This window comes from Cephus cinctus, unplaced genomic scaffold (assembly GCF_000341935.2).
Source record: "Cephus cinctus unplaced genomic scaffold, Ccin1 Ccin1_scaffold0087, whole genome shotgun sequence".
Classification (NCBI taxonomy): domain Eukaryota; kingdom Metazoa; phylum Arthropoda; class Insecta; order Hymenoptera; family Cephidae; genus Cephus; species Cephus cinctus.
The window spans coordinates 105,255-125,225 of NW_014332826.1; the positions used below are offsets into that span (position 1 = coordinate 105,255).

General features: G+C 38.9%; 5 protein-coding genes across 15 annotated transcripts in view; 4 read left to right on the forward strand and 1 right to left on the reverse strand.

The window, feature by feature from the left end:
- Positions 1-940: 940 nt before the first annotated feature.
- LOC107272617 lies at positions 941-3,553 on the forward strand. Of its 8 annotated transcripts, none has more exons than XM_025090610.1 (6): positions 950-1,422; positions 1,494-1,619; positions 1,684-1,812; positions 1,890-2,000; positions 2,379-2,560; positions 2,624-3,553. In XM_025090610.1, exons 1-6 carry the CDS (start codon positions 1,371-1,373, stop codon positions 3,383-3,385), a joined length of 1,362 nt encoding a protein of 453 aa, XP_024946378.1. In that variant the 5' UTR covers positions 950-1,370; the 3' UTR covers positions 3,386-3,553. The 8 variants fall into 8 exon arrangements, with proteins under 8 accessions (XP_015605415.1, XP_015605425.1, XP_024946378.1 ...); XM_025090615.1 differs by having other exon boundaries at positions 951-1,422; positions 1,684-1,806; XM_015749945.2 differs by having other exon boundaries at positions 953-1,422; positions 2,439-2,560.
- A 32-nt stretch (positions 3,554-3,585) lies between these two features.
- Positions 3,586-4,534, reverse strand: LOC107272632 (signal recognition particle 19 kDa protein). The gene is made up of 2 exons (XM_015749968.2): positions 4,340-4,534; positions 3,586-4,107 (listed from the first exon to the last, which is right to left on the reverse strand). Exons 1-2 carry the CDS (start codon positions 4,456-4,458, stop codon positions 3,714-3,716), a joined length of 513 nt encoding a protein of 170 aa, XP_015605454.1. The 5' UTR covers positions 4,459-4,534; the 3' UTR covers positions 3,586-3,713.
- Positions 4,535-4,981: 447 nt separating this feature from the next.
- On the forward strand, positions 4,982-13,779 carry LOC107272593 (zinc finger RNA-binding protein). 3 transcript variants are annotated; one of them, XM_015749890.2, is made up of 11 exons: positions 4,982-5,453; positions 5,769-5,932; positions 6,020-6,361; positions 6,888-7,454; positions 7,538-8,260; positions 8,333-8,720; positions 8,798-8,985; positions 10,256-10,404; positions 11,810-11,905; positions 11,989-12,109; positions 12,362-13,779. In XM_015749890.2, exons 1-11 carry the CDS (start codon positions 5,404-5,406, stop codon positions 12,646-12,648), a joined length of 3,075 nt encoding a protein of 1,024 aa, XP_015605376.1. In that variant the 5' UTR covers positions 4,982-5,403; the 3' UTR covers positions 12,649-13,779. The 3 variants fall into 3 exon arrangements, with proteins under 3 accessions (XP_015605376.1, XP_015605385.1, XP_015605394.1); XM_015749899.2 differs by having other exon boundaries at positions 8,351-8,720; XM_015749908.2 differs by having other exon boundaries at positions 6,999-7,454.
- A 2,932-nt stretch (positions 13,780-16,711) lies between these two features.
- Positions 16,712-19,468, forward strand: LOC107272609 (polyubiquitin-C). The gene is made up of 2 exons (XM_015749920.2): positions 16,712-16,858; positions 17,476-19,468. The coding sequence occupies exon 2, from the start codon at positions 17,482-17,484 to the stop codon at positions 19,312-19,314; it is 1,833 nt and encodes a 610-aa protein (XP_015605406.1). The 5' UTR covers positions 16,712-16,858; positions 17,476-17,481; the 3' UTR covers positions 19,315-19,468.
- The window catches only part of LOC107272577 (fibrillin-3), a 46,571-nt gene continuing 46,057 nt past the window's right edge, over positions 19,458-19,971 (forward strand). Inside the window, exons 1-2 of one of the 2 annotated variants that reach the window (XM_015749852.2) lie at positions 19,458-19,580; positions 19,659-19,935. The gene's annotated coding sequence lies outside the window, so the exon portion shown is untranslated. Of the gene's footprint in view, positions 19,936-19,971 lie in introns of both variants that reach the window. The other variant, XM_015749854.2, reaches the window with a different exon arrangement.

Genomic DNA, 19,971 nt, shown 5'->3' on the forward strand with positions numbered 1-19,971 from the left:
GGGGTCTTCTTCGTATGCGAAATCCACTCGGTGAAGGCACCTGGGGTTGCGCGAATTCATCGCGAATACGGGTGCTTAACCGCGAAGCAGCTTTTGGACGGAAAACGCAACGCTAACCACGACGCCGCGGTAGCAACGGCGGTCGCTAGCGGCCCATCTTTATCAGGAGTCTAGGAGGTTATGGAAGTTGTTTTCATTTGTGTGCGCATTTCTCAATATTAATTTAGATCAATGTATTCGTAACGAGGTTTAATAATTTATGGGATCATTTCTTTTACGACATTTTAAGCGACGGGTTGATTTGTCTTGAAAATAAAAAAAAGAAGATTATTAATACTTTTGAGTCGTTCTTATGGACTTGAACCTGTCTTTCTCAATTTTCTAAACTGATACTCTGTTGCTCAGCTACTTGGCAATGTAAGAGATAGTTTTTTTTTATTGTATAATTCGTAGTGAACGTCATTGACTTGCTGCGAAAGCAATAATTGAGGGAATTCTATCAGGAGAGCATATGGAGTGTGAGGTGATCTAGGGAATCTGAGCTTCGTCACATTGCCACGAAAATCATCAGATCATGCTATATAGGGAATAATGATCTTTATTCGTTTTCTCATTAATTCAAATAATAATTAATGCACAATTATTAAAATTATATTGTTATACAAGACAAGGTATCTATTGAAATAATTTATATATAAAAATAAATAATATTCCATCTGTCGACACGTTTTATCAAACAGGTCAATGCGTACGAACGATTTTTTATAAACCATTCATAAAAATAGGGACTTTTGCAATTATAAAACTTTCTCATAACGATATTAATTTCAATGCACATTTGTAATATTGACTTCGCTACCTTCTGTAGCCGTGATCGTTTATGATTCACATATTTATTATCCTCTTGAGACGATATCTCGGTCAGCACCCTACGTTGTGCCTGTAGTGGCCTGTAGTAAACCAGGTTCCAATCCTGGTCAGAGTAATGTGCCAAATCACATTGTTACGGTGAAAGAATTTTTTGTCTGAATGACAATATTTTAATAATACAAAAATTACGAGCATTTAATGAGAAATAGTAAAATTAATCATAAGCTCTTATACATTAACTTATGCATATAAATTATAAAATTTTCATCGTTCAAATAACCATGCCGAATATTTTAGTATTGCTCAATCATTGCGATTCGATGTGGTGCAATGCATAAATGAAATGGATTAAGACCACTAAGGAATTTGCCACGAATAAACAGCATGTTAATAAATAGTCAGCAGATTCCTGAATACTAAAGCTATAAATTGAAGATGCAATCACGACCTCCCGCTCGTAATAATTTGACAGTCAAACTGGAGTGAAAATTTAATTCAACATGAACATGAGACTTTATTCGTGTATATTATTTTGTGCATTGCCATATCTAAGTAAGTACGGCAATAGTATTTTATTTACAAAATTAATATACAATTATTCTTACGTGAATAAAATCCTTTAGCATCTGGAGGTGCTCTGAGAACTAATAATGCTCTTACATGCATTGAACTATGCACTGGTTGCGATGGAATAGCCACATTTGAAAACGGATACTGTGAATGTCAAATCGATAATGATAATAAGAAAGGTATTTATTTCGAATGGAATATAATTACGGAAAAATTCAATTACATAATATTTAATAATTACAGGAACTGAGTGCGTTAACAGAATGAGGAGACAGGGAGGAGAACTAGGAATGGATTTGGTTTCTTGTGATGAATTGGGTGGTGACCGTCGTGCACGCTGTTTACTTGCTTCACGAAGACGTTTTGGTGCTGGTACTACTAATATTTGGTTATTTAATTTTCCTTTACATTATAGTGTATTTCTTTTTTTTTTTTTTTATTAACTATAGCCGATGCAGATCTTGTGGCTAAATACTTTATGAATGGTGGAGCTTTGTCTGCGCTGTCACCCTTTGCACTAGGAAGCAATTCTTTGATCGGTGCTAGTAATGCTGCAGAAGGTAGTTACAATCAAATAGGTACAAATAATAATTTGATGAGTGCACCTGAAAAAGCAAAATCTTCACTTCAAAATTCAAATCATGGACAAGAATCAGTCGTGGGATCACAATCCAGTAAATCATCAGGAATGTCTCCTATAGTGTCTCAAACTCATCAATCTGCTTTGCCTGGAATGCCTCTTCAGTCAGTAGCAATGAATAATCCTTCGGTAGCAACTTCAAACATGCAGTTTGGAAATGCACTTCAGCACATGATAGGTGCAGCAAACCCTTGGTCAGGTCCAATGATACAAAATGCTTTGGGCAACCCTCTTGCAAACTCCTTGGGCAATCCTATGGGCATGTTAGGACAATTAGCAAATCCAAATGCTCTTATAGAAGCTGGTGCTGCAATGCTTAATCCACACAATCTACAGGCTATGTCTAATATGCTACTAGGACTGGGTAACGTTCCAGGATCAGGTATGATGGGCACAGCGAATCCTATGGCAGCTTCGGGTCATTCGCTAGGTCAGCAGATGGTTGGTGCTACTCATGAGGATCCTAATCAAACAAATATGGTAATATATATAATTATACACTTTCTTTTCCTGTATGTTCATATTTGACAAATGTTTTCTTAGGTTGGATCTGTTCAACAAAATATGGTTGGTAATGCACCATTGGGAGCAACGTGTCTGGGATCATCTCATCCACATGGATCTGATAGTATGCTTGGTGCATCTAATGCAAACCAACAATTGGATGTAGGAGAATTGCATCAAATGCAGGGACATTCCTTCATGCAAAATCCACAATTGGGCGCTGCTATTCCGTCGTATGCATTTAACGCACCTCAGTTTAATAGTGGAAATCCACAATTAGGTGCTGGTATTCCTTCGTATGCATTTAGCGCACCTGATTTTGATAGTGGAAATCTACAATTTGGTACTGGTATTCCTTCGTTTGCATCTAATATACCTCAGTTTAGAGTTGGAAATTCACAATTGGGATTCCCAAATTTCCAAAATCAACCAATGCCTGGGTACAATTCTCAGTATAATTCTTTCGTCGGAGCATCATCAGGGGGATCTTCTTGTGCAGATCAGAGTTCAATTGTTGGACAATCAAATCAAAATAGCTCTCTCAACAAATCTCAAGAATCTGAACCACCTATAGTGGCAAAATCAAATTCAGATGATAATAATGATCCTGAAACTTTAGAGAAATCTAAAAACCCGGAAAAGAAGCTCAAAAAGTCGTTAAAGGATTCGAAATTGGGTGCTGCCCTTTCAAAGAAATTAAAGGATATAGTATCAGCTCCAAATCCAAATTCCTCAAAGAAGTCAAATGCTGATAAAGAAACTGATTCAACATGCAATTCTGAGATAAGAGAAAGTTCATGAAGTGATACTCCAACTAATACAAAATAATATTTCAATATGTAAATCTATACAATTGTAACTGTAATTTATTTATTTATATGATATGTCATATGTAAAATATGAGAAAATGCATGGACTTTATTCATATGTAATATCATAAATTATTAAATATATATTAACAGTGTTAAACTAGAGTCTTTTTTTTATAAAAACAGCACCAGTTATATTTTAATAGATATATTTAATTGTTTACATTATAAATTAATCTTTTATCGCAATAGAGATAAAAAATTAAACTCATGTAAGTTGCAAGCAAAATATTAGTATTTCAAGATGTTTTAAATGTACTTCATCTTCGACCTTTGCCTTTTCCTTTCTTGGATGATGATGCTGAGAGCTGCGTTGATTGTTCGCTGCTACTCTGCTTGCCCTGACGCGTTTTCAGCTTTGGAATGGTAGTCCCTAAGTGTTCCAATAACGAATCTCTCGTTGGAAAATCATTATGGAATGGAGTGCCATCGTCATTCTTCAATTGTACACGAATCCTCCCTCTGTATAATAATTCCTTGCTCCTCTCTTTTGGATGCAGTTTATTTTCTACTCCCACTTTGAGTCCCGCAGCTAGCAAGACATCACGGATTTCCTGATGTGTTGGATTCTCAACGCACTTATTCTTTGCCAGCTTGCGTCCTTCTGCTAAGGTCTTCTTATTATTCAAATAGACTGGATAGATGCACACCCACCTGTGAAGACCAAAGAATATTATTCCAACATTAATTACATTGAATATACTTAAATAATATTACAAACTACTAGATTTTGTCAATTAATAACACTATGAGGTTACAAATCAGATGTTATGTAGAATAACACTTTTAACAACTGAGCCTTGGCAAAATTGTACAGTTATGGCTATCCAACGATACGCGAATTGGATATAGAAGAAAAAAATTATTTTTTTAAACCAATACGTACCTTTCACGATCACTATGTTTTTTAGACGCATTCCACACTAACGCCATATTTATTTTATACTGTCTGTCACAGCCCCTGTCACGTACAACTCTACGGGTGCAGTAGAATATCATATGCATGATCGTATCATGGCTAAATATTGCAATTGCAAAACGGATAATTGTTGACAAGAATTAACATAATATTTATGTAAACAGAATGAAAACAACAATGAATTCATATTCAAAGTAATAAGGGCTCATAAATGAATACGATTATAACAGTATTCAATATCAAAAATAAGATTGCACTTTAATTTTTGATGTTCAACTAGGTAACTAAATGAGATTGACGTATCTGCAATAATGATCATAAAAAAAAAGGTGACAAATAATGAAATATCAGATGTATAGTTTTGTAAAACTGCATTTTTTTAGAGTGAGCAGAGATATTTTAATTACAAAGGCTATTTAAAAAAGGGAGAATCTGTAATATATGATTTTCTTTGGGAATTAGAAAAGGCCATGATGAAACGACCAAATAATAGTCATGACCAAAGGAGGAAGATGCCTATTGCTCAAATTGCGCGGCAGTTATGGAAGAGACCATCTTTAGGCAAGGAATATACACGCGTGCGTAAGAGCCACATAGTTGTCTAAAACTGGCTTTTCGTTGCGCAGACCGGAGCCTAGCCGCAGGTCGCTTACTGCTTTAGCAAAGCTTTATTATATAGTAAAGTACATGGTTGTCACGGGTGCCCAGAAGTGACAAGGGACCTGCGGTAAGTGAATAAATATTCGCCTAGAAGCATGATTATTTCTTGGCCGGCTATCAGTTTCGCGCGGTAAAATATCTTGCGGATTCGACATGCATTAACGTCGAGGTGGAGTTCGTCAGCGGCATTCGAGTGTTCCTTGGCTCTTGTGGAAGCGGCCAATGAGATCACAGGGTTTTCGCCAATCTAGTGTCTGGCTCTAACAGAAAAGCCAATAGGAGCCGCTTCAGCGCCGCCATTCTGTTGAGTTTCTGGCACGCCCTACGACTTCCTCCATTGTCCTTCTTTCCGGGATTCTCTGCGAGGAAGGATGGCTCAGAACAATTATTTCGGGTTTACACACGGCGGAACGCAATATGGGTACGAGTTCGATTGAATACCAATAGCGTTAAGTGATTAGCTTTAAGTGTGACGGATAAATCGGAAAGAAGCGGTATCCTCGCAGGCGATAGACAACGGAGAAGCTCGGTGCACGCGAACTTTGCCGGTCGGACCGCCATTTCTCTATTCGGCTATAGCGTCCATCGAGCGTCTCTTGATGCGTTAACGAGAACGCCGAACTTTGCTGTTGACTTTCGTCCTGCTTCCCTTCTAGTCCTTATTTTCCTCTTACTGTTATTGATATCCTTTTCCACACCGAGTACTTTGTTCTATTGCATCTTCTCTTGGAAACAGGGCGACCAGCGCAGCCGCCTATCAGACCGGCCAAGCGGGATACGCGGTAACACCAGCGGCTACAGCGGCCACATACACCCAGCGGCCTGCTGCCGCCGCGGCCACTGGATATGAAACTTATCAAGCAGCGGCAGCGGCAGCTGCCACTGGGACGACATACGCCGGTAAATCTTCTGTTGTGCTTACATCATATGGACTCCAATCTACTGACTCGCAACTGCAAGGGACTTACCGTCGTTTCTATTCTCCAGCCGCGAATCCGGGTACCGTAGCGCAAACATACGACTACGGATACGGGAGGGCTGCTCCTGCAGCCACCTATGACGCCACCAAAACTTATTACCAACAACCTGCAGCAGCAGCTGCAACATACACAACTACTGAGACTCATTATCAGGCAGCGAAACCTGCTTACAGCACGACCAGTGCCTATACAGGTACTGCAAGACAAGCTACGACTACTGGACAAGCTAAAACTTACCAAGCTTCGAGTACAGTTTATCAGCAGTCCAATCCAACGCAAAGTGCTACCTATTCTTCAGGCTACACAGCACCAGCAACACCGGCAGCCACTGCTTCTACAGCGACAAATAGTAAGTTTCTTTAATGTTTATATACTCGCTATTGTGCTGACGCCAAGTACTGTTTGTTACTACGTACGTTCATTCTCAAAGGAGTTTTGTCCTTCGAACAAACCAACGATATGAAATTGACCCTCTGATTTTCGGATTGATATGTCGAAGAAGTGGAAGGGCGAGAAATGACGAGACGATGACGAGACCGACCGTGTGTTTGTCTGTTCTGAATCTTAAGGATGCAAGTATTTTGTGTCCTAGGATGATGGTCGTGACTCTCACACGTGCATGATGATTCGGCAATCCGATCTCTTGATTAAATATCACTTCCACTTCTGGATGAACTTGTTGCAATAGAAATAAAGAAATAATCGAAAGTCGCTCAATTTATTTGATTTTCGTTGAGCGCTCGCGATACGTTTGCCATTCTTTCTCGCGCGGATCTTGCAATAATTAGTTAACGAGAAATCGAATGTAAAGTTGTTTCGTAAATTGAAAAATTCGACTCCTCCCAAGTTTGAGGTTTCAATTTCATTTCCCCTAGAAACGGCGAGTACAACGTATTCCGGCTACGACGCAGCGCTTTATAGCGCTGCGACTATGTATGTAGCCCAACAGAGTGCAAACAGCAATTCGACTAACCAGAAGACTGGAGGTTGGCAGGGCTACGGACGGAAGGGGTTCGGAGCTGGCGGTGGAGGAATGAAACCGATGCGGCCGAAGCAGCCGCCGAAACCTCAGCAGCTGCACTATTGCGATGTCTGTAAGATCAGCTGTGCCGGTCCCCAAACGTATCGCGAGCACTTAGAAGGTCAGAAACACAAGAAGAAGGAAGCGTCCCTCAAGGTGCCACAACAACCGCCAGCTCGTGGAGCTGGAAATTCTCTACGCTGTGAGCTCTGCGATGTCACCTGTACCGGCAACGATGCCTACGCAGCCCACATCAGAGGCGCCAAGCATCAGAAGGTCGTTAAACTGCATACCAAACTTGGGAAACCCATCCCTAGTGCAGATCCGACCGTCCTAAATCCAAAACCAGCCGTGGCAGTTAAAACGGCGACTGCTAAAAAACCAACAGTCACGGCGACACCAAAAATTAACTTCGTCGCCTGTAAGTATCACGTGTCCATACGCATAAATTCTGCTGTACAGAAGAGATCATGCTTCAAATTTTTTTCTTTTGTGAATTCACAGCTGGTAATTTAGGCACAGTGAATACAGGTCAGCCAGCTGAAGTCAAGACAGAGGAAGCAGCTGTTGAAGACACTGTTGAGGAAGCTGTGGTCGACGAGAAAGACATACAGCCAGTAGGACAGGAATATATTGAAGAGAACAAATCGGAGGATGGAAAAATCATAAGCTTTAATTGTAAGCTATGTGAGTGTCGCTTCAATGATCCTAATGCAAAGGATATGCACATGAAGGGCAGACGCCATAGATTCGCCTACAAGAAGAAGGTTAATCCGGATCTCGTCGTCGATATGAAGCCGAGCCTCAAGCAGAGAAAAATGCTCGAGGAGAAGCTTCGTAGACAGCAAATGAGAGATGAATATATGAGACGTAGAGAAGAAATAAATCAGTTGGGACCCATGGGACCTATGGGTCCAATGATGGACGAGGAGATGATATATTGGGAAGAGAGGCGACGATACGAAGAGGAATGTGAATATTATGAATGGTATAGACGTTATGGACGCGGTCCAGGTGCACCTCCAATGCCACGACCATTCCCTGGGCCTCCACCTATGATGATGTTCCCTGGACCTCAGAGACGACCGGATTCTTCCGACGACAAACACGTTCTGGCTCATCATTCGACGATTTATCCCAAGGAAGAGGAACTGCAGGCAGTTCAGAAAATTGTTTCGCACACTGAGAAAGCTCTGAAGTTTGTTTCAGACACTTTAGCCGAAACTAGTAAGTATTCTTTGCTTCCTCTTAACTTCGCTCGTTCAATATAATTTCATGTAAAATACATCTCGTCTCAAGGCGATGATCTTGCTTCAGGTAAGAAACTGCCACCCGCAGCAACTCCAAACGCAACGGCACCTGTGATTGCTGCACCTCCGGTAGCTGCTGCCGCTACAGTCGCACCCTCGGCTGCCCCCACGACCACGACCACAACTACCACCAGCAATACGACAACACCACCAGTTAATACAGACATTGTTAAGAAAGAAGAGGGTGAGAAGAAGAAAGCGACCACGCCGCAGAAGGAGGACGGAAGTGACGGAAACCTCTTCTCGTTCCAAAAGGAAAAAGAAGATTCAAGAATACTTCGCGGTGTGATGCGCGTTGGGAATCTTGCCAAGGGTCTCTTATTGTCCGGAGACAACCATGTTTGTCTTGTAGTACTGTGCGCTGAAAAGCCAACCAGGTAGATGCCGTCCGAAGTTCAGCATTATATATTTTTTTTCTAAAAGAAAATAACAAATCCGCAATTTTGAATTTCAGAACGCTCCTGAATAAAGTGGCTGAGATTTTACCAGCACAGCTGAAAAGCGTCGCTCCAGAGGACACTTACAACGTGGGGAAACATCCGGAATCTGCTGCACTGACAGTGTCTGGTGGAACTGTAACTGTAAGCGTGACGTTGACGAGTCCATTGATGCGCGAGACGCCAAAGACACCAACACCAGCAGGTGATTCAATCGTTTGATACTAATGACGACGGCCAAGAAAAGGATAATGCGTATAAGGATCTCACGAGAAGAACTGCCTGTAGAAAAAGCACATTTTTTATTTTCTCGACAGTTTCGCCTCGCTACTAGCGCCCAAACGGTTTCTCTAATTTCGTTTGTTCTTTTCATGGCCTGGAAGATTTTCTGTAAATTTTTTTTAAGCACCAGGAAGCCGCGGTGGCAGCCAAGGACAACAGGGGTTGCCAGTATGTGTACATACGATCTCAGGCATAATGACGTTAACTTCCTTCTCGATACAGCTGCACTTTTAGTGTGTCCACGAAATCTTTTATTCCAAAAGAATGCTTAGACGAGCGTGAAAGCGTTGATCGGTGTCGTATCGCGTGAAGGTTCTTCGACGGAAAGGATAGCAATAATCAAACCGGAAGTGATTAAATACAAGAGAAACGTGATTAATAGGTTAAACTAGAGCATGATTCTTCTCTCTTGATCAACACGGCACTTTCGTTCATTATCTTTAATTTCATAGGAAAGTCCGTAAATTATTATCTTCACTCGTCAATACTTTATACGTGCGCGCAAAAATTCTTAAGCCGTCGGAAATCCAATCTTCCAATGAGAATTCACCTTCGAAGAAGAACCACTCGAGTCATCACGCTTAACGTGGACACGCTTTCGGATACGAAAACAACGCTGAGGCAATCTTAAAACTATGGACTTTTTGATCATGCATAAACAATGAAAATACACCCTCTATACAATATCGTCGAGTGCCGTAAGCTCGACGGTGTCGATACTCTCGTGCGTTATCTTGAGGCCCTGGTTACGATTTTGATCTCGTGATTGATTGTGCTACTCCCAATAAATGGTGGGTCGGTAACACTATCAAAATTCATCCGAGATTTTTCGATCGTTCCGCAGGGAAGAAGGAGGACGAATACGAATAAGAGAGTTTCGCGCGTCGCTGCGTACTACATTCGAACGTAATTACTTTTATTCCGTACGATAACATGTTTTGTCGGATTTTTTTTTTTCTATCGCTCTCGGGCGAACCTGCGCTTGAGCTGTTGGAATGCGTATAAAACAGATAAATAGATGAAATAGTACAAGAGCAACAAGAACAAAGAGAACGAAAGAAAGAAAAGCAAATGAGATTATAAAATAGAAAAAAAGGAAAGAAAGAAATAGAGGGACACTCCCAAGCTCTGGGCATGATCAAACACTCTAAGTGTTGTCTAAGCGTGTTGTGCTTTCTTTGTTGGAATCTCAGATAATGCTGGACAACAGCAACAGGGAGCTGCACAGCCGCAAACGACGCCGGCGACGCCTGCCGTGACCAAACCAGACCCACCAGACGTACTTCCCAAGGCTAAGTGTTTGGAGGCTTTAGCTGCACTCAGGCATGCCAAGTGGTTTCAGGTTTGAATCAATCAACTCTCAGTTCAAAGGTTTCAAATTGTCTAAACGCCAATCTTCGGCGAGATCGCTCGTTCGTACGTTCGTTTCGTTTCTATGCTCACTCGCAGACTCATTCGCGTACAATTTTTCTGTTTTATTCTCTCTTCTAACCCGCGTCACGCGTACAACTTTGTCCTTCTATATCTCTAATATATACGAGAAAGAGAAAAGAGTAAGAAGAGCAGTCTTAGAACTTCCAGCCTTGTGACAATTTTATTTTATGATTATCAATCCTGTTGTGGCATGTATCAGCCTGAACGATGCTTGTTTGCTCGCATTTGATGCCTGATTATTCTGTCGTGTCGACGTGCGTTCTGAACCATTGCTTATTGGATCTTAAAGTTTTTTCTCTCTCTAAAGTCCGTTAGACACGTTTTCTTTTACTTTGACTATTTTTTTTCATTTTGACTCAAGTTTTAGCTTCTATGAAACTTCGGAGAAGTCCAAGAGAGATTCAAATCTAGACAAGAAGCGGTGTGGATGCTTTGTCGTCGACTTTACAGTTAATGATAATCATTCGTATGTGCGATGAATGTGTTAACTGCCAGGAATTGGAATAACCTGCATCAACAATGCGATCAGATATGGTTCTATATCGGGCAAGGAGCTTAAGCAGTATGTAAATAAAACCCGATGTCGGCTCTCAGCATCGGTAGTATTTACGTCTGCTATGTCTCTGATCGGCAACATCCAGAATAATAGGGGACTGCTCGTAAAACGCAATATATCTCGTAATACAAGTCTCAGATCTCGGATGAGAGTATAGTTTTATTTATTTTATTTGAAACCGATCGGAAACGTTTTTTCGATTAAGCCAATTGATTATTCTGGATCGAGAGTTATCGCGCCGTAGCCTATACTGAGTCTGTTCTAGGTCTGTCTTAGAGAATGACCAAACTTAGTGCAATCGCATCGCTTTGGTTTAATAATAATTAAAAGATATAATCTAGAAGGTAACAATAAAACGGACTCAATTAGTGGCGAGCACTGTTGAACATTACGAGACAGACAAGCACAAACACACAGTTGTGTCATGAGTGTACCGGGTGTTTTTATCACGATGATCGTCCCGGATAGACTAAAGACAAAGGTTATCATGATAGATATATTTTTATCACGTGTTCGTTATGCACTGATAGGTCATTTGTTTGTCTAATTGCAAGGCACGATCGGTAAACACCCGGTAATATTGATATGGGCTATAACAATAGTTAGGGTGCATAGGACACGAGGCTGGGAGGATAGCTAAAGCCCACACAAAGCAAAACAGAAGTTAGTATAGGGTTTATTGTCACGCCGAATGGATAAGTGGTTATTACAACAGCGTATAATTACACGGCTTTGAGTTTTCAATCCTCTTTCGCAGGCTAGAGCAACGTCCCTCCAGAGCTGTGTAATGGTGATTCGCATAATGCGTGACCTCTGCAATCGAGTGCCAACGTGGGGACCTCTGAACCCTTGGGTCAGTAGATTTATATTGGGACTGAACTAACAGTTGGATATATCGGAAATACATTAATCTGAAATATTGATATTATTGAACAGGCTTTGGAGTTGCTCACTGAGAAGGTAATCAGCACAGCTGGTGGTCCACTGAGTCCTGGTGAAGCGCTTAGACGACTTTTAGAATGCGTGGCTGGTGGAATTCTGCTTCCAGGTAGCCCAGGTAAGAATACACTTGTTAGATTTTATTTAGATGGCATTTTCTATGGAACGAAATGATGAGCCGATGACGAGACTGAGAATACTGCAAAGCTGCTTGCTGATCCTGAGAACAAGTATTTTGCTCTCTTGTATCTTAAGCAGTGTTAGCTTTATGTCTAAGATGATTTTGGCAGACTGATCTTTTCTTATTTTTACGCGAAAGGTGAAAGCTGTAAATGAATTGTGAAATATTAATCAGCGTTACGTGTTTTAGGTCTGCTGGATCCTTGTGAGAAAGAGCCGGTCGATGCGATAGGAAGCATGAGTGCTCAGCAGCGAGAAGACATCACTGCGTCTGCGCAACATGCCCTCAGACTAGTCGCATTCCGGCAGATTCACAAAGTCCTGGGTATGGAGCAGCTGCCGCCACCGAAATACAAGGGTAGCCGCTTTACTCGAAAACGACGACGTGATAATAGCAATGGCGAGGGTACTGATAGCGAGGCGTCGAAAAAGGACAAGAAAGCTGAGGAGATGAAGATGGAGACGGACGCCAAGTAGATCCACCAAAACATTCACTTTACTGATTAAGTATAATTTATATAAATTCTAAGAGACATTTGTCCCTTGTGTCAATTGCTTGTTTAAAGAAAAAGGCGTCGGTGAGTCGAAGAATTGTAGGGAGAATCAGAGACAGAGAGAAAAGTTGGGAGCAGAATAGGGAAGAGGGTGAGAAAATAACAACGAGAAGCAACAATGTCAAGATCGCAAATAGGAACAGAAAAGAAGAGAAAAACTAGATGACGCGCGTAGTTTCTCTTGTAGTATCCTCATAAAAAAGGAAATGGACACAATTCGTTCATATCAGGCAGCTCGCATATGTGAATATACGTTAATTGATTTCTCCAATCGGCTTTCTCGTATCGCATAGAACAGTGTGCCTGTCCTGTCCATCTCGTATCTCTAGGACGACGCGCTCGACTGAATTTGCAGGAACAACTGGCATTAAGAAATCCTGCACGAACAGGCAATTGGTACGATTAACTACGCCAGCACTAGGCTTTCATTGAACGAGACGACAGATGATTGATTAGTTTGAATTTATCTATATTTAGCTTTGTTCCAAAAAAAAAGAGTCACAATGGGTTATACGAAGGTTCAAGAGAATAAAATGAATCATGGCAGTTCATAGGAATCGAGAGAGATGGTGTCCAGTTTCAAAGCAACGTGAATTATTGATTTATAAGTTTTCAATTTAAGCGTAGACGTAGTTTGTATCGCGCCTTGATGTGTATGTTGTGTGTGTAATCGTACGAAAATGCAGAAATGAACCAAGCACTGAGAATTACTTACGATCGCGTTTAAACATAGGTTTTATAGATCGTGCGTTGATCCACGTAGAAGATTGCTGAGAAATTTAGTAGTTATTTTAGTGGCTCACTGTGAATTTAGGTGCTTTAAATGGTCGACCAGGGTTGAGCGCACGTGTTTACGATTCCTATCAACCTGACGTAGTTCGTGGTTTTCGAAAAAGTAAGCATGTCAAAATGATTCTTGAAAGAGACGTTTAGGAAACAAAAGCTGCGCTGTTTTTTTTTTTATTGAGAAATCATTTGACATCCAATGTATGACTCTGCTGTTGTATTTTGAAACCATCATTGAATAAACCGAATATGTCTAAGAGAACAATTACGTATCTTTGTTTAATTCAATTACCACATGCCCTGCATTTTTCATATATATTTTTGACAATGTGCCTGAGTCCCAATGATAGATGAATATTTGCGGTAGTCAGTAAGAATGGTTTCAAAGTAATAGTAGCTTCAATAATTCTTGTTTTATATAATATTTTTCATTTTAAATTTGATTTAATTTTTTCGTATGTAATGTAACGTGGAAAATGGTATCTGATTATCAATTGACTTATGATTATACACACGCATGCATGCTTAAAACGTATGCTGGCGTAATAAATCAATCGACCACGTAAATTGTATTTGATTAAAGTTTCGTTAAGTGATAACTGAACCTCCATTGTATTCTGCACGCTGTACTTGGAAGGCAATTCAGTATAAGATTTAAGATTTACGAGACAGAGAGAAACACGTGATGTATCCTTTTTTCTTTGTTAATTAAATAAATGTATAACTTGTAGAGCTAGAGCTTACATTTTATTCTCGGTTTTATTTAGAATTTTGTTTATCGCTCGGATATGATTCTCCCTTCTATTTATGACGGTTTCGAGGTTCCTAATTTCGTACTTCGTACTAATTAGTGCTCGCATATTTTCAATGTGTAACATGAATTGAAGGCATATATAAGTACGTATATATATATAAAACTTATATAAATATAATGAATGTGTAAGCAAATATTTCATTAAGTTCTACGAAACATGTCGTCGTTATTTTATCTCACAAATTTAGTTCCTTCGTTCAATCATTATTTATCCGTGGATAATATCTATAATCGTACTATTAAACACGTTGTAAATTATCGATGTAATATCTCAAATTGTACATTAACAAAATAAAAAAGATGAAGAAACCAATATGAAATCGTAAAGGTGGTATAAAGATGAACTGTAAGAGGATATGTTGGGTGATTTAATTAATTTTTATTTAATTATGTATTCGTATTGCTGTTTGAAATGTAATCCCTCGAGAACAATAAATGTGTTTTGTTTCTCAAAAACGAGCATATTTATTATAGACTGAAATTGTTTTCATCAAAGCGTTGCGTATTAATCACACTTGCGGCATTAAATTAGATTTCAAAACATCTCATTTATACGTATCGAGATAGCAGGCTTATGTTTTGATTAATTTAATTTATCTTTATTTTTATTGGAATACTAGTACTCCGAGGTTTATTATCGTCGTAATATCACGTTGTTGAAATACATGTCAAATTGACGTTTAGGTATCTACATACATATGTATTACTGTTATTCTGCAATTGCTCGATGTCAACTATGTCTAACGGTCACAGTTCTACTATTATGATACTTTGAAAGCAATTCAAATTTAAACGGAAAAATACAAATGGACACTTTTCCACTTTTACCTTACATATGTATTTAAGATAGACGTTTAATAAAAGTATAAGCAACTATCATTACTGACATTGTTTAACATTTGCTCATTTACTTTAGAAATATTCCAGGATATTCGGATTCATTGTGGAATGAAAAATTAATTATAATCAGGATAACCTTGTCATTTATAATAAGCATGTTTTTTTTTACATATGCGGCATTGTGGGTATTATTGAACACTAGAAATTTCGGGATAGCGTTAAAAATATTTTATTAATGAATAGCCTTCGTGGATATTTGCAAATTTTAACTACGACCTTGTAGCGCAATGAGTGTAAAAATAATCGGTGACCTCTGTACTGAATACGTAGTCATTGTCGAGTATTCTTGTCTCTAATGATAGAGATACGAATTTATTAGTTGTATCGTTTATTTTGAATGGCTAGAAATTCGCGTGATCGGGATCATAGTTATTTTTATGACGTTTAGCCTGTTGCGACTCGTTCATAGAATATACGTAAACAGTTTGGTTTGGCAGACTGCCTAATCAAATTTTTTTTTGAAGGAAATGAGTTTACATAAGACGATTGAGGCATACCTACATATGTATATACGGCAAGAATCGTCACACGAGGCACCTTTGAAAAAGTGACAAGGTGCATATCTCTAGTCTACAGAAGATGATTTGGAAAAGTTTCTTCGTAAAAAGTTTTCATCAATTATACCATAAGGTAACATGTCCAATTTGAGATTGGAACTTAATTTTGACTCGATGTATGTACACATATGGCATTCAAGTAAATTTTAACAAACTTATGGGGATCAAAAAGAGAATTAAAGTTACCATTATCCAACAAATAAAAACTCGAAAAAAATGAGAAACAGGACATTTTGCTATACTTTTTCATCATCCATGCTTGACTCAATGCTGAGTAATGAGTAATGGTGTGACTTTACAAGTTTGACTGGAAGTCACATAATGAGAGGCGCATACAATATCACGGCAAACATTTTTAAGTCATGAACTGTACAGAGGTATAATGCTATAGTTAATATCAGATTCGTGTGTCATGAAAATGTAGTGTTGTTACTTATGAATTTTAATTACGCCAGTGTATTTATAAAGACAACTGTGCTTCACAGCACATAATGGCATACATGTATATATGTGGATTAACTGTTATTAAAAATCCCTTTTGAAAATAGTAAACATAATATATAAATTTATAGCATTGCAATGTTGTGAAACAGAGTGGAACGAACTTAATTTGTCTTTTGTTTGCAAAATATTGTGCTGCCATCTAGACTCTCACGACAAGAGATTCAAGGAAACACGCCTGATATAACATATACTTGAGACACGAATTTGATAAATTCCTAGTAAAAAGACAGGTATGCTATTTTGGTAAATCAACAAACAGCAATATTGCGAATTCTGTGTTCACAAAATTTGCGTAGAACATTCTAGATTACGCTTTGTTCTAGAAACCAATAAGATTCGACAAAATCAGGAGTCGTGACGTCGATGGTGTGATCCAATGAAATTTCCCCACGGTTCTTTCTGACCAATAGTGTTTCGCCTTCACTCATCGATTTAGTAGTGGGAGCGTCAATATATAAGTGGTGAATGCTTGAGCTCGAACCAGTTACAAAGAGTTTCTTGAAGCGCAGAAGAGTGTTTTACACGAGTTTATCAATTATTCGTTCTCGAATTTCACAGCACATACGTACCAGGTAAATGTCGACAGTATAGTTCATTTGTAATCCGCTTTTCTCGTAGGAATGTACTTGGTATTTTCACAGAAAGGCTTATAATTGAATTCGATTTTTTACATCATGGTAGGTTTCTTTTGTCCTTGGGGCGTGAACGTCTTTTGACGCCATTGATGACTAGACAATATTCAACTATCACCCATGTTTGTGAAGCTTATACTGTTGCAGTTTCATTCTATTAATGTACGAAAATAATGATCTTATATATTTCTATAAAATTTAGTACTTTTTAGATCTGTAAAAATCTGGTGGTGCAATGATGCGTAAATACGTAGTTCATTTTCATCAAAATGGCTGCCGCTATGCCATGAATAAGCAGTTAAATTGAATAGCTCATATTCTTCTATTATTATATTGATTAGATATAACGTTTACTAAATTTCAAAATTTCCCGTTTCTCAATGCCTATTATGTCTTAATTAATGTTAGTACAATGGTTTTTTACGTATATTTAATCAGCCGTCCGCCATTTTATGAACGTCAATGCAACGTTATTGATCGAAAACTGTTAAGTTGACATTAAAGCTTGTATTAGCATTTTTTTTGTATCATTGCTTATGGAAAATTTTTTTTTACAGTAAATCATGCAGATTTTCGTGAAGACTTTGACTGGGAAGACCATCACCCTTGAGGTTGAGGCATCTGATACGATTGAAAATGTAAAAGCCAAAATTCAAGATAAGGAAGGAATCCCACCAGATCAGCAGAGGTTGATCTTTGCTGGAAAGCAACTTGAAGATGGACGTACTCTTTCTGATTACAACATTCAGAAGGAATCCACCCTTCATCTGGTACTCCGTCTCCGTGGTGGAATGCAGATATTCGTCAAGACTCTTACAGGAAAGACCATCACCCTTGAAGTTGAAGCCTCAGACACGATTGAAAATGTAAAAGCCAAAATTCAAGATAAGGAAGGAATCCCACCAGATCAGCAGAGGTTGATCTTTGCTGGAAAGCAACTTGAAGATGGACGTACTCTTTCTGATTACAACATTCAGAAGGAATCCACCCTTCATCTGGTACTCCGTCTCCGTGGTGGAATGCAGATATTCGTCAAGACTCTTACAGGAAAGACCATCACCCTTGAAGTTGAAGCCTCAGACACGATTGAAAATGTAAAAGCCAAAATTCAAGATAAGGAAGGAATCCCACCAGATCAGCAGAGGTTGATCTTTGCTGGAAAGCAACTTGAAGATGGACGTACTCTTTCTGATTACAACATTCAGAAGGAATCCACCCTTCATCTGGTACTCCGTCTCCGTGGTGGAATGCAGATATTCGTCAAGACTCTTACAGGAAAGACCATCACCCTTGAAGTTGAAGCCTCAGACACGATTGAAAATGTAAAAGCCAAAATTCAAGATAAGGAAGGAATCCCACCAGATCAGCAGAGGTTGATCTTTGCTGGAAAGCAACTTGAAGATGGACGTACTCTTTCTGATTACAACATTCAGAAGGAATCCACCCTTCATCTGGTACTCCGTCTCCGTGGTGGAATGCAGATATTCGTCAAGACTCTTACAGGAAAGACCATCACCCTTGAAGTTGAAGCCTCAGACACGATTGAAAATGTAAAAGCCAAAATTCAAGATAAGGAAGGAATCCCACCAGATCAGCAGAGGTTGATCTTTGCTGGAAAACAGCTTGAGGATGGCCGAACATTATCTGACTATAATATTCAGAAAGAATCTACTCTTCATTTGGTACTCAGGCTTCGTGGTGGAATGCAGATCTTTGTTAAAACGTTAACTGGCAAAACGATCACCCTTGAAGTTGAGGCATCCGACACGATAGAAAATGTGAAGGCTAAAATTCAAGACAAAGAAGGAATCCCACCAGACCAGCAGAGGTTGATCTTTGCTGGAAAGCAACTTGAAGACGGCCGCACTCTTTCTGATTACAACATTCAGAAGGAATCCACCCTTCATCTGGTACTCCGTCTCCGTGGTGGAATGCAGATATTCGTCAAGACTCTTACAGGAAAGACCATCACCCTTGAAGTTGAAGCCTCAGACACGATTGAAAATGTAAAAGCCAAAATTCAAGATAAGGAAGGAATCCCACCAGATCAGCAGAGGTTGATCTTTGCTGGAAAACAGCTTGAGGATGGCCGAACATTATCTGACTACAATATTCAGAAAGAATCTACTCTTCATTTGGTACTCAGGCTTCGTGGTGGAATGCAGATCTTTGTTAAAACGTTAACTGGTAAAACGATCACCCTTGAAGTTGAGGCGTCTGACACGATAGAAAATGTGAAGGCTAAAATTCAAGACAAAGAGGGAATCCCACCAGACCAGCAGAGGTTGATTTTTGCTGGAAAGCAACTTGAAGATGGACGTACTCTCTCAGACTACAATATCCAAAAAGAATCAACTCTTCACTTAGTTCTTCGACTTAGGGGTGGAAAATGTTAATTCCGAATAATTTGATCTCCTTATTGATAGGATTTAATAAAAATTAACAGTCTGGATAGTTATGAAATCTTTTTTTACAACTTACAATTAGACAATTGAACTTGTGATATTTATATTGCGCCTCATCAGCAAATAAAAGTTTCGTTTAATATTATACGTTGTTTTTGTGTCTACAATTTCAAATTTTATTTTTCAGGACGACATGAATAATAACTAGAAAGTTATATTTCATGTAATCTCTCCTCATGAAATATCTTCTATTTAAGGTTGAGTAAACTGTTTCATAATATTGGTACAAGATACATGGTACTTCTCTCTACATATATTGTATAATTCTTTTCTAGTTAGTCTTCTGCCTAATTGAACTAATGATTCATTGTTCTCTACGTTTTTTGGAAGTGAGCGTTACATCAATAGTGCATGATAAAGTGAAGTCTCAGAATCTGTGAGTAATGCCTTAACAATATTAACGCAAGAGGAGCTGAAGACTGTTACAGCAATAGAAGCAACAAAATTAGTTCTTAATGTAAAGGATATAAAATTTATTAAATATGGGTTACGCAGCATGAAAGCTGTTACTGTTATTTACAAACCTGATCCAATTAATAACTATTAAAGCTGGTAGGTTCTTATTAATAAATATATTACATTTAGCAG